This window comes from Condylostylus longicornis, unplaced genomic scaffold (assembly GCF_029603195.1).
Source record: "Condylostylus longicornis isolate FDR11 unplaced genomic scaffold, ASM2960319v2 ptg000018l, whole genome shotgun sequence".
NCBI lineage: Eukaryota > Metazoa > Arthropoda > Insecta > Diptera > Dolichopodidae > Condylostylus > Condylostylus longicornis.
Window position 1 is genome coordinate 11,125,087 of NW_026577987.1, and position 16,870 is coordinate 11,141,956.

A 16,870-nucleotide genomic window follows, 5' to 3' on the forward strand; every position below is an offset into this window, starting at 1 on the left:
TCAATTTGATTTTCTTATGATTTATTATTTTTAATTTTAACAATTTAAATTTATTATTTGTTATTTATAATTCACAATTTTCTTATATGACAATTTTATTCAATTTGATTTTCTTATGATTTATTATTTTTAATTTAAAATTTATATGGCAATTTAATTCGATTTAATTTTCTTACAAAGATAACTTTTCTTTCTTTTACAGGTAATATATGACAATTACTATAGTTTATAAAATAACTGATGTTTTTACTTTTACGGCTAACGACTGATTAAAGCTTAATAATTATAAGAAACATCACATAGTAAGGTAGTTTAAATGAAATTTGTTAATTAAGCATTTTTACATAGCATGATTTTTACACGCGCAAAAGTATAACAGGTAAAAATGCTGATGTGATTATTTATTTTAGAATTTGAATTTAATTTAGTAGAAAGAATAAAAAAAATATTTTAAAAGGAAAAAAAATTGTTTGTTTAAATTAAGTGGAAGTAACGGGTAGAATTACAACTTTATTCGGTTGTATAACTGAATATGTAACTCGCACTTCTCCATGGTAGGGAAGTGTAAGTATGGTAAGGTCTGTCAGGCTGTGTATATCTCAAGTTCGGCCGAACCGATTTTGATGAAACTTTATATGTAAATTTATTTCGACTATGACACGGATTGATCAACTTCTGGGATATATCAGGCATCGGGATGTGCGTTTTTCAGCGGGCCTGTTTTACATTTTAGATCATTATGAAAAAAATATTCAACACATTTACTTGAAATTTCATACAGCTATGGTCAAAATAATAGAAACACCTAATATTTTTGTTCGTAACAATCCCAAATCATTATATTTCCGCCACCATGTTTTACGGTTTTGCGCGTGAACCTGGGATTTAATTCAGTATTTGGTGGTCGTCTAACCAAAGTAGGAATATCTGGCCCAAATAAATTAATTTTTGTTTCGTCCGAACAAAGGATATTGCGCCACTTTTACACCCTCTGGCCCACTGTACTCCGAATGAGTTTTAGCAAAAAGTTTTTCTATGTTTAATATTGTTTTTACTGACATAAGGAACTTTTCGAGCTTCGCGATCAAATAAATTATTTTTGTTCAATATTCCGCGTATGGTTCTACCACTCACATTAGCCTGACATTCTTTTAAAATTGCTTTTGAAGATTTGAATGCGTCTTTTTTACATATCATTACAATTTTTCTGTTCAGTTTTTCACTTGTTTATTGCTTTCTTTTTCATGTTTCAGGACTTTTATTACTTTTTAAAGCGTTAAAAACTAAATGTACTGAACGTTCAATAATTGTGGCAATTTCTTTTACACTTTTTCCTTGGTTTCTTAAGTTTTTAATTATTTATTTTTCCTTAACACTACAATGATTCGATCGAGCCCTAATTCTGCAATATTTTTCCAATTTTTCAAAAAATTAAATTATTTAATTATTATAGTTTAAATATTGTTCAATATTTGCTTAAATAGTTTAAAAAAAAATTAGTTTTATTCATCAATAGAGCTACATTCGTCGGGTGTTTCTATTATTTTGACCAGATGAAATACGGTATTTTTACTTTCAAATGGTGAATTCCCGCAGATTACAGTTTTTTAGTGACAGTAAATATATTCACAATAGAACATAATATAGCAAAATAATTTTGCAAAAGATAGCATTTAATTCGAATATAATTTACAAAAGATATAAAAGAAATTAAAAACGTATATTAAGTGTTTCTATTATTTTGACCATAGCTGTATATCCTATATGAAATTTCATTCGCGGAGTCTCCTAATTTTTGGAAGAACTCAGGCGTCTTTCTTCTCGCCTACTTGACAAGCCATTCTATTTGCCTATTCGATGCCTAGCCATCTTAATAAGCGTATAAATGTTTCGTACTAATGTACTAAACCCTATTTTTCTTTTGTGAACTGTTAATTTGCATAATAATTGATTCTTGCTCTAAGTAATTCCTCTGGTAATAATAATACTGAAATATAATTTTATTGGTTTTCCATGAAATCTTATATAGAGAATATGTTGATCTGCGTGTACGCGTGTATCTCAAATTCAGCTGAATCGATTTTGATAATATTTTCACGGGCCGATTTTACATTTTTGTTCATATAAAGAAAAATAATCAACCAATTTACTTAAAAATGATATTTAGTTTGGGGTGTTAAAACAATGAACTTATGAATTGTTGGGAACGAACTTGACGCCAATTTTACTTCTTTTATTTTTGAAATTTAATAAAGCTCTGGTTTTTACTAAAACTAACTGACGATTCTTCCGGATCGATTGCCACTTTAATATTTTGTTTTATAATTTTGGTTTAAATACTTGACTTTATGTCTGTGACTTTATAAAACACCTTAGAAAGTTAAAAGCTAGCGTTTCAAGTAAATTAAATTCAAAGTTTAGGTCGAATACAATGTAGTATGATTCCAAATTACTTTGTAATTTTGATTTAGTTTTTGTTTATAACCACAAAATCTAATCAATTATCACATCTATTTAGTAGGCAATATGAATAGATTGTAATTCCTATTTAATTAATTAATAATAAGAATAAAAAGAAACAAATTTATTTTCTAGAAAATTTATTTTCCAAATAAAAAATAACTTTTTATTTAAAAACAATTCAATTGAATTCATTTATAATCAAATAATGTAGACAATTCAAATAAAATAAAACTTAACAAATTTCTATACGAATATTTTTTAATATTTTAAATTTTTTTTTCGCATATCACTCATTTTACAATTATACATAATATTGATTATCATAACAATAGCTAGTATAAAATTTATTTGAAAATTTTTAATAAATTCGAAGATTTTTAATTAAAACAAAAAATATTACACAAAATTCTTAAAATCACGCCTGAATATTATCTAATAAATTCGTTTCAAAACTTACACGTTGTTGAATTTTAGCTATATTTCTTACAGCTCTAATTGTCATAAAATTCCAAACACTTAAAACAATTACAACTAATAGGACTACAATTACTAAAAAGTAAAAAAATGAATAATTATTTTTAATACTCTCTCGAATATCTTCAATATTATGAACTTTAACTTCGACAAGTTGTTTTTCACCAAATAATTTTTGTAATTTTTCACCGATTGCATCAAAATTAAAATTAACATTTTCAATTATTTTCTCTCTATTTTTTTCAGAAATTCCTGTATTCTCTTCATTTTCATTTTTTTCTCTTATCGGATTTCTAAGAACTTCTTGAGCTTTATCTTCTTGTGGTTCATCAATTTCACCATTACATTCAATACCGGCTATACTTTTAGCAGTTTTTGGAACATAATGCCATGGTGGTAAATAATCTAAAATAAATTTTATATAATTAAAATTTTTTTTAATAAGATTGTTATAAAAAATATAATTAATTGTTTGGTTTACATATATGCTCGATTTTTGTTAATTGTAACAGAATAAATTTTAAAATTTATGAAAAAATTAGATGGGAGTGCTTAAGTGGGCGTAGACTGTGCAATTAATGAAGTAGTTTTACTATAATATTTTATTGAGGTTTTTAAATATTTTATTAAATTCTGCTATAATTTTAATTGATTGAAGATTTTTGGAGTTTTTTAAAATTATATTTAATTACCATGAGGTCAAAGTATGAGAAAACTTTTCTGTGTATGACTAACATAACGTTCGTCATTTCATCTTTGAATGAAAGTTGATTAATTAAATTACTGAAGGTTCCAATGAACAAATTCGATTTCATGTTTTGAATTTATAATTACAGTAATGGCATCAAATTTTTTATATTAAAATTTGGTATTATTTTTAAATTACATTTCAAAAATGACAGGCGGTAATTGAAAGAAAACTATTAGAAAAAATTTGTAGTTTTCTTATTAAAACAAAAAAAAATTTACTTACACCTTACCAAAATACATACAATAGTACATACGTGTATTTGAAAGTATTTCTTAAAAAGGGAAAATACCACTTGAATTAAATAAGGTGAAAATTAAAAATTTAAGTTACATAAATCGAAAATTTTAACATGATAAGGGAAAAAAACGGGGAATTACCAAAAATTTATTTTGAAGAACAAAATGTTTATCAAATAGCTTATCAATTTCATCATACAATCTACGATCATAGAAAATTTTATAATAACATTTTATATTGGATAAGTGCCAGTTAAATTGTACATATGTATTTTTCAATATTGTATAGTAATTTTTAATAAATTTTTAAATTAAACCTTTATTTCATTCCTCTCTTAGTAAGAATAATAATCTCAATCTCATATTTAAATTTATATAATTTATAAAATCAAATATACATACAATTCAACTTACCTATATATTTGCTACTAAAATATTTAAGCATATTCATTAAATAAGAACAATTCCATTGATTTCCAATTAGTTGAACTTTAAGACCATCCGAGAAAACCTTTGTATTATTATATTCAAATTGACTTAAACGATTTCCACTTAAATCCAATTCTTTTAAATTAATTAATGGTGTTAAAGTATGCCAATCAAGTGATTGAATATTATTATATGAAATATCTAAACTTTTTAAAAATTTAAAATGTGTAAAAGAACTATGAATTAAGTTACATAGATTTGTCGATGATATATTCAATCTGGATAAATTTGTAAATTTCAATTGTTGTAATTTAATATCAAAGCATGTATTATTTGTTTTTGTTTTCGGATTTCCTGATACATCAAATGTCTGTAATATTTGTAATGAATCAAATAATTCTGTATTATTCCCTGTTTTAAATATTTGTATTTCATTTCTTTGTAAATATAATGTTGATAATTTCTTCAAATTTTTTATATTATCAACACCAAATTTTGTTATTTCATTATCACTTAAACTTAAAAATGTTAAAGATGGTAATTTATCAAATAAATTTTCATTTAATATTTTTAATTTATTATTTTGTAAATCTAAACGTTTTAAATCTGGTACATTATCAAAGATTCCATTTGGTAAATTCTCAATTAAATTATAACTTAAATTAAAATTTTCTAATTTTTTCAATTCACTTAATAATTTTGAATCAATTTTTATAATTTTATTTTGTGATAAATTAATATCAGTTAATAAATCATTATTTGTGAAAATATCATCAATTTTTTCTAATTGATTACCACTTAAATTAATTATTTTTAATTTTTTTAATTTTATAAATTCATTTACATCAATTTCTTTTATTTGATTTGATTGTAAATAAAGTTGTTCAATATTTTCATTTGTTATAAAAACTCCAGTTATATTCATTATTCTATTCCGTGATAAATCTAAATTTTGTAAATTTTTAACATTTTGAAATGTTGCTGATGTTATTTCGGTTATTTTATTACCACTCAAATTTATTGTTTTTAAGATACGTTGAACATCATATTGTGGTGTTAACGGTGCTTTTATATCCATTTCACAATCAATTATTGTAATATTTTGAACACGAGGAAATGCACCAAAATAATTTCTTGGCATTTGTGGTAAACTACATTTTTGAAAGATTAATGTTGAAGCATGTGTAAAAGCAGCATAACCATCATAATTAATATCGATCGGTTCATCTTTATATTCGGAAAAATTAAAATATTGACATTGATATTGTTGTTTTCCGGTATCCAAATAATAGCAATTATTTTCTAAATTCGGTATTTTATAACAATAAATATTTGCAATGAAACAAGTAAATATTAAAATATATGAAATTTTTTCGACTTTTGTTGACATTTTGTTTTTTTTTTTTGTTTTTTGATGTAATTTGATATTTTATATAGAAAATAATTTACTAATCACTTTTTTATTTATTTTACACAGCATTTATAAATTATAATGACTATTCTCATTGAATTTGAATCTACGACTAAAATTTATTAATTTTCAGCACTTTTAAATTCCTATACTTATTTTCCAGAATATAGAGTTATCAGTGTTTTCAAAAAAAAAAAATAAGTATTAGCTACTATGTATAAGAAAGAATAATGTAAATTCATTTGATAAGGAACTGTATAAGTGTAATATTATAGATCTACATATATTGCATAAGTAGTACATACAATATTTTATGTAAATAAAGTTCTAGGGAACAATACCCGTACCGTAGTTTCAATAGAATTAAAAAAAAAATTTTTATTAAATTGCAAATCGCCTTAGAACAGATTTTTTTTTTATTTTAATAATTTTATAATTAATTAGAAGTAGACTGTAGGAACACGTATAATGTGTCACGAATTTTCCAATTTCGAATCTTTATTTTCATGATGTCATAGGGTTAAGTTGACATTTTTGTTTTTTGATAGATAATAATAAAAAAGAAATTGCTTATTTGTCATAATGGTTTTTTTTTCGACTTATTTTAATTAATTTGTATTTCAAAATTTAATAAAAAAAAAAAATTAAATTTAAAAGATTATACTTTCTAATTTAATTTTATTTTATATATATAAATTAAAATTAAAGTGAGAACAAAATAATCAACAATAATAAATATTAAAAGACGAAAATATTGAAATTTATATAGTGATAAAGAAAGGTCACGACCCCGCATTATTATCCGAAAATTTGAAGAAACCATAAATATTTTGACATAACAGCATTATATATATTATATATGTATGTATATAATTTATAATATATTCTTAGAATAATCAAAATGTAGTTTGTGGTATGTTTTTAATTTGCCGGTTAAATAAAATTTGACGTAAATAATAACGCAAGCAGACAAGAATTTTTTTTTTTTTAAATTTAAAAATTTTTGAAAACAAAATCAAAAAATTTTAATAATTAAATTAATTAAATAAATCATTGATAAATTTTGACATATTAAATTTGCATGTGGCTATGGTCACAAAATTTGCTAATCACACTAATGTTGACTAAATGTTGACTAAACTAAATGAAAAAGTAACATGTCAAGTTCAATGTCATATATAAAAATGTTAGCCATAAAACGCTATTGTTAATTTTAATCAAAGTCAAGGTGGTTTCTGTACAAAAAAAAAAAAAAATTGTGTCAGAACTTTAATGATTAGATGACAGAAATTTAATAATTATTGAAGTCATATTTTTTGTTAAATTTTTACGTTGTAAAGTAGGAGACTGCGACTATTTTTTACTTTTAGTAAAAAAAAAAATTACTCAAAAAGTGCTTATGTTATTCAAGTAATACTGTTAAACACCAAATACGTATTAAAAAAAATTAACCAAGTATTGTTAAGCTGGCACTTTACCAGAACGTCATCATTCTGATGGTCATGATCACTTCAATTTGCAAATGGCAGTCATATTTTACAATTAATGCAGTATAATACAAAAAAAAAAAAATTAAAAATTAATAATCGTTTGCGGTAGCAGTTCTAGAACTAGAATTCACGACACTAGCGCCAAATTACATTGACTTTGACGACTTTTTCAAATTGTGTTTCACTTTTAAATGACGCACTTGTGAAAGTGACTACTTTGTACTTAAACGTTATAACATAACGCTTAACAAAATAAAAAAATTTAACAAAAAATTTAAAGAATGAAAAAAAAAAGAAAAAAATCTTATCTACAAACCGATATATATAAAAAACTTCATCCCAACTTTTCATAAGTGTCATCTCATTACAACTTTTGTTGAAAATTGGGCTTTTAAAAATATTTATTATGTTTGTAAAGTAGACAGCAATGAAATTAGATCCAAATTGAAATGACAGAGAATCCAATTTAAATAATCTGATATTTCCGAATCATTGAAATAAATAACTCAAACTATACGGAAGGCAGAATACTTTTCCGATATTTCGTTGATATTTCATTCATTATTGAGGTTTAAGAAGCGAACTAAGGTTTTTATCGTAAAAAGGTAAATATCTGCTGATTTTTATTTATTCTTTCGAAAAGTCGAACAAAACGTTTATGAATGAGTACAGTAACGCATTTTGACATATTCAAAATATTCTGATTATTTGGAATAAATAAACAACAACACCCCCTATGCACTAAATAATCAAAAACCAAATTTATACAAATGATTTGTGTCTATAATGAAGTTCTCAAAATTTTTACGATAAAGATCACTGCTATCATTTCTGGCACTATAATAAGTAATGGCAAATAATACCTAATTTTAACGAAAATTAATTTTTTATAAGAGAATGAGACGTTGCCTCAAAATTCAAATGTAATTCAAATTTTTTCTCAAAAAAATCTTGTTTCAAAACGCAATTGCAAATTAATAATGTAGCCACAAAATTATCATTATTATTATTTTTTTTTTTTGATGACTAAATAATAATTTTATAATAATGTCATTGTTTTGTAATTGTAAGCATTTTGACACAATTTTATTTATTTTTTTTTTTACAACATTATTCCACTTTCAATAACTTTATTGGTTTTTAATATAAGAAAATTGTAATTGTGTGATAATTGAATTTTATTATCTTGTATAGTGTAAAATAAAATAAATAAACAAAAAGATTATTGAATTCGAAACGTGATGTATAACCTTGAATTTCTTATGATAAATTGCAGTCTTTGCAGTTTCCTGTACATGAGTTCATTGAAATTTGATACGGTTGAAAATATCTTAAAAGTAAATTTATTTTTACCACAATATTTTGATTATATTTTAAAATGAAAACAAAACATTGTTGCATACAAACACACTTACATATGTGAGAACACAAAAAATTTTTCATTGCGATAATTTTAATATCTTTTTTGAATATTATAATTTTTATTTTAAGCCAGACGGCCTCTTAATGCCCGATAAACATAATTTTTGGAAAAAAAAAATAATTAATCAAAATAAAGAGTTTTAGATTTAATATCAAGAAATTACAAAGTTGACTTTAATGAATTTTAATTGCCGTACATTTGTTTTCATAGGATTTCTGGCAAACAAGTGGTAGAAGAGATTTGAACTCATGTTGTAGGGGTATACTCGTATCTATACAATATAAGCATACTTGTTCGAACACTGTTAATTTTTTTTTAGTTTTGTAATTGTCTTCCGAAATATTATTAAATTAATTTTAAAATAGCATGTCATTTACTCGAACATTCATTAAATTTCAATTAAATGGAAAAAATATAGTCTAAAACTACAAGCGTAATAACAAATTAATAATATCCCCCAAAAATGATATGCATTTCTGTATAGTTTGTACAAGTAAAATTTTAATGAAATTCGAATTGGGCGCGATTCAGATACGTATTTAATAGATTTTTCTTAAATGTGAGTTCTATTAGAACTATAATATGGGAAACCAAAAATAATGTATGGAAATTAACAAAATTTACACAAAAATTATACGTTATTATCAAGATATGTAACTGAGAAATTCGCAGCAGATCGAAAGAAAACATACCCTAGAATTAATCAGAAGGTACAAAATATCAATAAATTGTTCTACTACTCGATTGTATACTCTAAATTGTATACTATAATTAGGCAGAAACATTAAACTTAATATTTGTAGTTTTAATTTTGAAACTGAATTTTAGAAAATCTATAAATATACTATAAATATTCCAAATCGTGAAATATATAATATTATTTTGTAAGCCTTAAATACACAAATATTTTTACGGAATATTTAAACTTACTTAAAAAGGAATGACATAAAGTAAATTCGAATACAACTTGTATAAAATTTAATATTTCGAAAATATTATAATAACAACAACATCATTAAAATTTTAATTATAATTTTTCAAATATGTTTTTTTTTTTTTTTTTTTGGTTTTTTCTCCTCATTTGTAACCTCATTTTTTAATTAATTCATAATTTTAGGTTTTGATTGTCATATTGTTTTTAAGCACATATTGCAATAAAAATTCAAACCTCCTAATTATCGTTTCAATTGTAAATCAAACATAATATTAAATTTAAATACATACATACATATGTACATATATTTTTATATACTAACTTATTATTATGCTTACAAAGTTACATAATATGAAATATACATGCAAACTTTAATAATATGCACATACATTATTATTATTAATAAAATAATTACATATTTACGATATGTAAAATGCATAATAATTATGTACACACATACATATATAATAGAGTGTGGTATATTTTTTTACATATTCACATATGTACATACAATATTAAGGAAGTATACGTACGTACGTACATATAGCAATCAAAAGTTCTCCGGAAATAAATATTTCAAAATCAGAGAAACCAATAAAGTCAATTTAAATGTCAACTGCAACAACAAAAATAAACGAGAAAAAAAAACAAAACACAATACCAATAGTCAGTTGTATTGTACACTTCCCCAATCGCAAGATTAGATGGCCTCTGGTGGAATTGGTAGTTAACCGCAATAAATGCTGTACTACAATTAATTTATTGTTTTTTAGTTTTAATGTAACGCCAATATTCACAATAAAATATCAACATATTTATCTACAAACATAAATACATACATACATACATCATAATATAAAAAATCCTTTTTTTGGTTAAATAATTTTATTTTTTCTGCTTTTCTATAATTTTATTTTTAAATAACACAATCGCAGCTTCATTACAAAAATATTGTGAATTCAATAGAAAACAAAAATAATAACAACAACAATAACAAATAATATTTGCATTCAAAATAGAATTTTGTATTAGAGTTTAGATTATTATTTCAATTACAATTACAAAACAGCAACTTGTGGAAACGAACTCCACATATGTTAATTATCAATTGTAATAAATATCATTTTAGTGATAATGCATCTGTATGTATATGTATATATGATTAAAATTAGCTAAATATATTTGAAATTATTGAAAATTTAGACCCCAAAAAACTAACGAAAAAAAAAAAAAAAATTGTATACATTTTGTTACACCACAATCGAAAGTTTTTCATTTTTTTGGTTATTTTATAAATTTTATATTGCTTTTTTAAATTTTTGATTTTTCCTCTCGGTCTTTAAAGATTTTTATTGAAGCTCTCACATTCTAGTTCTACATTGTACATATACATAACATAGATACATTCGCTTCAACTTACAATCGGACATTCGTATTAGAAATAAAATTTTATTTTAAACAGAAATAATTTTTTTTTTACAAGACCATATTAATTTTGGTTGGGGCTATGTTCAATTAAAATCTTACAATTAGTTTTTAATTGATTTATATTGAAAGTTCGATTTTATTTACCACATTGTACTACTTATTCAATACCGTATTTGTAAGAAAAAATTGAAGTGCTATGGGATAAATTTTTAAAATATGGGATTGAACATAAGTTTTACAACTTCTCACGAATTTTTTGATAATATTCTACAAAATTATGTAGGGTTAAATTTTTTAAGACTTTTCACAAATGCTTTCTCGAGATCGTGGTTATTGTAGGTGGGCTATTTTCTAAAAAGCTTTTAGAAATTTTTGAAACAGCCCTTTATTAAACGTAACCTTAGTTGATACTATAATTTTTCAAAACCGATCCGTATAATTTAGATAGATGTATAGCGAAATATCTGCATCTAATTGAATTTTTCTATTTTTAAATGAGTTTCACAAAATTTGGGATCTCAATTGTGGTAATTGATTTGAGTTCATATTAAATTTTTTTTTTAGGCTGTTCGAAAATGATTTGTTTTGGATATCAAATTAATTTCCTATTAGTATAATTTACATTAAAGTTTACTATATTTAAAAATTTTAAATTTTAACAATGAACGTGTATAGTAAGTGCTTTTGTGTATAAGTGCACCGTTTATCATAATAAGTGCGATATGGAAACCTTATGAAATCTTAAACAATGATTTTAATAAAAAAATTTTGACTAAAATTTTTTAATCAACTTCGTCTTTTTAAAATATTAATCAAAAATATTAGAGAACCTTTACCTATTAATAGTAGGTATATATTTTTGTAACAAGTAGATCATAACCCAGAGTAAATAAATGAAGGCCAATTAAACTTATTTTAGAAATTATAATGATTTTTTTTTTCAGTATAACTAATTATTACAATAATTTTTTTTATATTATTTAGTACAATATTGTAGTAAATTTAGTATGTAAAAATATTATTCTTTGTTTTAATTTAAAAATTATTTTAAAGATTAAATTGTACAATATTATATATGAGCATTTATATACATTATGTATATAAAATGTCTGTGCATTGCATTCAATGACAAAAGTATGCATAATATATAAGTATGAAGATAACATATTATTCGTTTTATAGACAAATATATAACGGTATATTCATTATATTATGGGAAACCTAGTGTCATATTGTCAGAGATAAAAATAAATTTTTGCTATAATCTTGCCGCAGGCTCTTTAATTAAATGATAATACAGAAATTGTATAATTTTATGAATATACATACACACAATCATTATAATAAGTGATACATATATATATAAACATATGTAATTTATTTATTTGTTAATTCGTTAATTCATCAATTTCGCGATATGAAATTCATTTCGTACCAGGTATTCATATTACACAATATTGTTATAATTATTATTTTATATTTATTATCAATATTTATATATGTACATATTTTAAATGCTCGTTGTTGTCAATAGAACCTTATATTATTTATAAATTTAAAAGTGTTTATTGCGATTTACAAAGTATTTTAACTTTGAGTTAAATGGCCAGGTTCTTTTTGATCACATATCAAATGCTAAATTTCGCGAAAAGTATTATACAAATTGAAGCAGGACAAAATTAATAAAATGCTTAATTTTACAAATAAAACACTTATTTTTAGTCCAATCTGAGATTTGTATAAAAAAATGACAACAAAATGTTGACGTGAAAACTCTCATAATGTTTTCACTATTTTACAACTAATACGGAAACGGTAAGCTATTAAATCCCTAATAAGTATTAAGGGCGTTCATAATCACAATCAATAACTAAATTTTAAGTTCTTGTTACTTTTTCATAATCAAATTTTATACAAAAAACTTTTGATAAAGGCAAAACTTAAAATTTTTTCAATATTTAGAAAATGGGGCAAATACGACTAAATAAGAAAATTGAACCCGTTTTTAGCGATTTGTCAAAAATGGCGAATGTTTGAAGAAAATAGTTGAAAATGATAAATATTCACAATTATTCTAGATTTATTCAAAAATTTACAGAAAAATAACAGTAGAGTCTCTATATATGAAGAATGCTGCATACATTGAAGATCTCATATAACCAAAAAATATGTTTGAGATTTGAGGATATACCCTCATTGGGAAAAGGTATTGAGAGTGTTTATTAACTAAAATAATTAAAAAAAAAATATTTTTTTCACACATCGGATGGACAGATAGAGGATCACAGAAACATAAAAATTCAAACTTTCTATGACGACGGAAACTATCAAGAAATAATTAAATAATCAATTTAATCTCTAATTTCTTTTATACAGGACTTATAAATTTCCTGTGTTCAATTTTCAAAACTTTTAAGTTTGAAATAATAATACAGATCGAGAACACTACAAACTCGAGAAAAGCATAATGGAAAAAAATAAGTTTGCTGAACTCGTTTTAAACTCATAAAATTTCCTAGCTATCGACGTACCAATGTCAATGCTATTCCAGTTTGGAAAATATTTATACGCAAAGTGAAATTCAAAAAAAAAAAAACTTTAACTATTCGGAAAATAAAAACTGACTTTGCCGCGACTTTTTTTTTTCCAGCCATTTAACCATAACTCCATGTAATTTAGCCAATCTATAACATTCTGATATTTATTTTAACACAATATGTATGAAAATCAGGAATAATATGTCTTAAAAACGAAAATCTGAGTCAAATCATAAGGATGATCTTCATACCATCACGAAAACTCTTTTGAAAAGCAAAAAAACCATTTTACAATTCTTTACTCTTTCTGCAATTAAGTGATCTCAACATTATTTATCTAATAATTTAACTTTTCTACTAAATAATTAAAATTATTTACTCAATCGAATGAGTTTTTAAAGAGTCCTCCTATGTATATGCAATAAAAGTAAAAATTTTATTTTGAAATTGGTTATAATTTCACTTCACTTACTTGTATGCACATGTACGTGTTAAGTAAAGAAAACACAAAAGGAAATACAATAAATTTTCAACCTTACATAATAGTTTCTTTATGCAAAGGTAAAGTTGAGTATAGTATAACACAACAACCACTTTTATTCACAGACAGAATTTTACCACAACGTCTTAAACACAACAAAAAAAAAGAGAAACTTCTCAAAATTTACGATTGCAATTATTATAATAATTCATAAAATAAAAACGAGGTAACATTTCAACTTTTTTGTTAAAAAGTTACACTTTTACAAGTATAGAATTTTTCCCACATACACACATACATATTATAGCTTTCCTCTTTCTTTAACATATGCGATACTTCAAGATTTTTTATAATATGTGTAAAGCGTATGAAAATTTTATGCATAAGAATTAAAAATTTTTATATGAAGCACATAAAAAGGTACACGGTTGAATTCTGAGTATTTCCCACTAACACCAAATCAATTTTTCTTTTTAGTTTATGATTTTTTAAGAGGTATTAAAAACAAGGATATAATACTAAGTTTTTATAAGATAAAGTGAAGAAAATGCTCCTTATACAGGAATAGGAAAAGAAATTACATATTAATTTTCTCATAAAATTCATTTTTTAACAATTTAAAATAATTACACTCAGATTTCAGACGTTTCGTTTATGGTTATTTCAAATATACTTGTATATAGTGAAATAATAATTTTCCGGGCTATGTGATTCGGTTTAATGATCTATGAGCTACTCTAAATTAGTTTCATTTCATTCAGACTATAAATTTTACATTTGAGTATTTATACTTTGTATTCAATTGTCATTGGTATAATCACAAATTTTTCCTGAATAGTCAATTTTTAAGATTAGTTGTATAATTATTTCGCGTGAACTTGTTCATATCGGAGATCATATTATGTCGTTTTCCCGTTTCCAAACTGAATGCCATTTTTATTTCAAGGAAAAACTAAAACTGGCTCTAATACCATTCTAAGCAGTATTTGTAACTTTAACAGATAACATTTGAATAGGAAGAAGTAATGACAAAGCAGTAGTAAGGCAGCAATAGTATACATGATACTATTAATGCCTGAATTTTTTCATTAATACATAATGAAAACTGTTTTCTTAAGGTGATGTATATTAAAGATTTCCTTTGCAACACTAAGGAAAAATGAAATTAAATATTGAAAATATGTTTATGACTGTAATAATACTTGAACCCAAGTTAATTTTAATACAGACATATTAAGTAATACCTGATTTGAGCTGAAATTTTTCATATTAGAATATAGGAAATGATTAAATCATTTTCAAAGCAGTAAGAATACTACGGGTCTATATGGTAGTTGTCATGCTACTTTTCATACAACTTTTTATGCGGTAGTTGCCTGCCATACTTATTCTTAAATAAGAATGCAAAAATATGGGCATTTCTTTTAAAAGATAATGAAAATTAACTGATTTCTCATTTGAATTATCACAGAACTTCAATACGAAATTATGGCCAATTCTACATGATCTAGCATTTCATCTGTTTTATTATTTTATCATTTCTGGAATATAAACTGTCGTGTATATAGATGAAAAATATTATGACAAAAATATTTTTTAATCATTAGTTTTAGAGCATTTTAAAAACTTACGAAATTAATATTGATCTTCGATTATAATGTACTCCTGGCAGTTGTATTCCAATGACACAATGTGTTCAAAATTAATTTATTCTGAATTGCAATTCGAATAGATCTGATATCTCTATTGCATCCAAAGTTATTATTTATATCGTCTTTTCTCTTTGATAGAAAACCCTTAAGAAGAATATGCAAAGAATAAATTATATAAAGACGTGCCTTGATAGTGTGGACTTCATATTTTAATAACTCAATGAGCAATTAGATACTGCAAGAAATTTTTCTAAAATTTGTAAAAAGTATGTGTAAAATGTAACATTTGTGATTAAGTAAGTTGTAACTTAATCTTTTATACTAATTCTTCGAGATCTTTATTCAAGCTCAATATACATTGGTGTATAAAGCAAAAAATTAACCAGTAAACGAACATAAAATGTAGATCTTGATCTTAATTTCAATATGAGCTTCATTACTTTTCACAAACCTTGTAATTTATTTCTCTATCTTCTATATTTTACCATAATATTATATAAAAACTTTTTCTAAATAATTATGCCATAATGCAATAACATTATATCTTAAGTTTATCATTTTTTCTCCTGTACTTGTATAACTACCAATATACTTTGGGCTTATTAAAAATTAAAATAGTTTCGTCTACATATGGTGGTTAATTTAACAGATGCAAGTGTAAATATGCATATATGAATGTAGCGCATATAACATGTTTATTTTAAATATTTTGTACGTGTTTCATGCACCTATACCAATGTACGAGTAAAAATATTAACTACGTATGATGAAGATTACGAATATACTAGAAATATAAATTACAATCTTAAGTATAATGTTTTCTAAAAAAGTTGTAATATGAAGTAATGTAGAGAAATAATATTAAAATAATTTATTATACTTAGATAAATATGATACATAGTTGAAAGATGATCATAATATAAAACATTAGGAAAACAGGAAGCTTCCAGAAAATTTTTACAACATTTTAAGAAATTCAAATTCAATATTTATTATTTTCTGAAATCTCAATTAGCCTAATTGTTTTATCCTGTTTACAAAATCTTGTTTTAGTAGCTCATTTCTGTATATTTTGTAGCCATTTCTCAAACCTCTATATGACTAAAATTTTAGATAAGTTTTTATTTCTGGTAATAAAACACGAATCAATTTTAGCGTTGG

General features: G+C 23.8%; 1 protein-coding gene across 1 annotated transcript; it reads right to left on the reverse strand.

Annotated features, from left to right (window-relative positions):
- Nucleotides 1-2,599: 2,599 nt before the first annotated feature.
- On the reverse strand, nucleotides 2,600-4,847 carry LOC129606413 (uncharacterized). The gene is made up of 2 exons (XM_055516737.1): nucleotides 4,339-4,847; nucleotides 2,600-3,342 (listed from the first exon to the last, which is right to left on the reverse strand). Exons 1-2 carry the CDS (start codon nucleotides 4,373-4,375, stop codon nucleotides 2,879-2,881), a joined length of 501 nt encoding a protein of 166 aa, XP_055372712.1. The 5' UTR covers nucleotides 4,376-4,847; the 3' UTR covers nucleotides 2,600-2,878.
- Nucleotides 4,848-16,870: the final 12,023 nt, after the last annotated feature.

Bases quoted from the DNA above. Each gene is read 5' to 3' on its own strand.
- LOC129606413 (XM_055516737.1), bottom strand. From the start codon at position 4,375: ATGAATATGCTTAAATATTTTAGTAGCAAATATATAG. The intron at 3,343-4,338 runs GTAAGTTGAATT...AATTTATTTTAG, and splicing joins TTTTAGTAGCAAATATATAG to ATTATTTACCACCATGGCAT.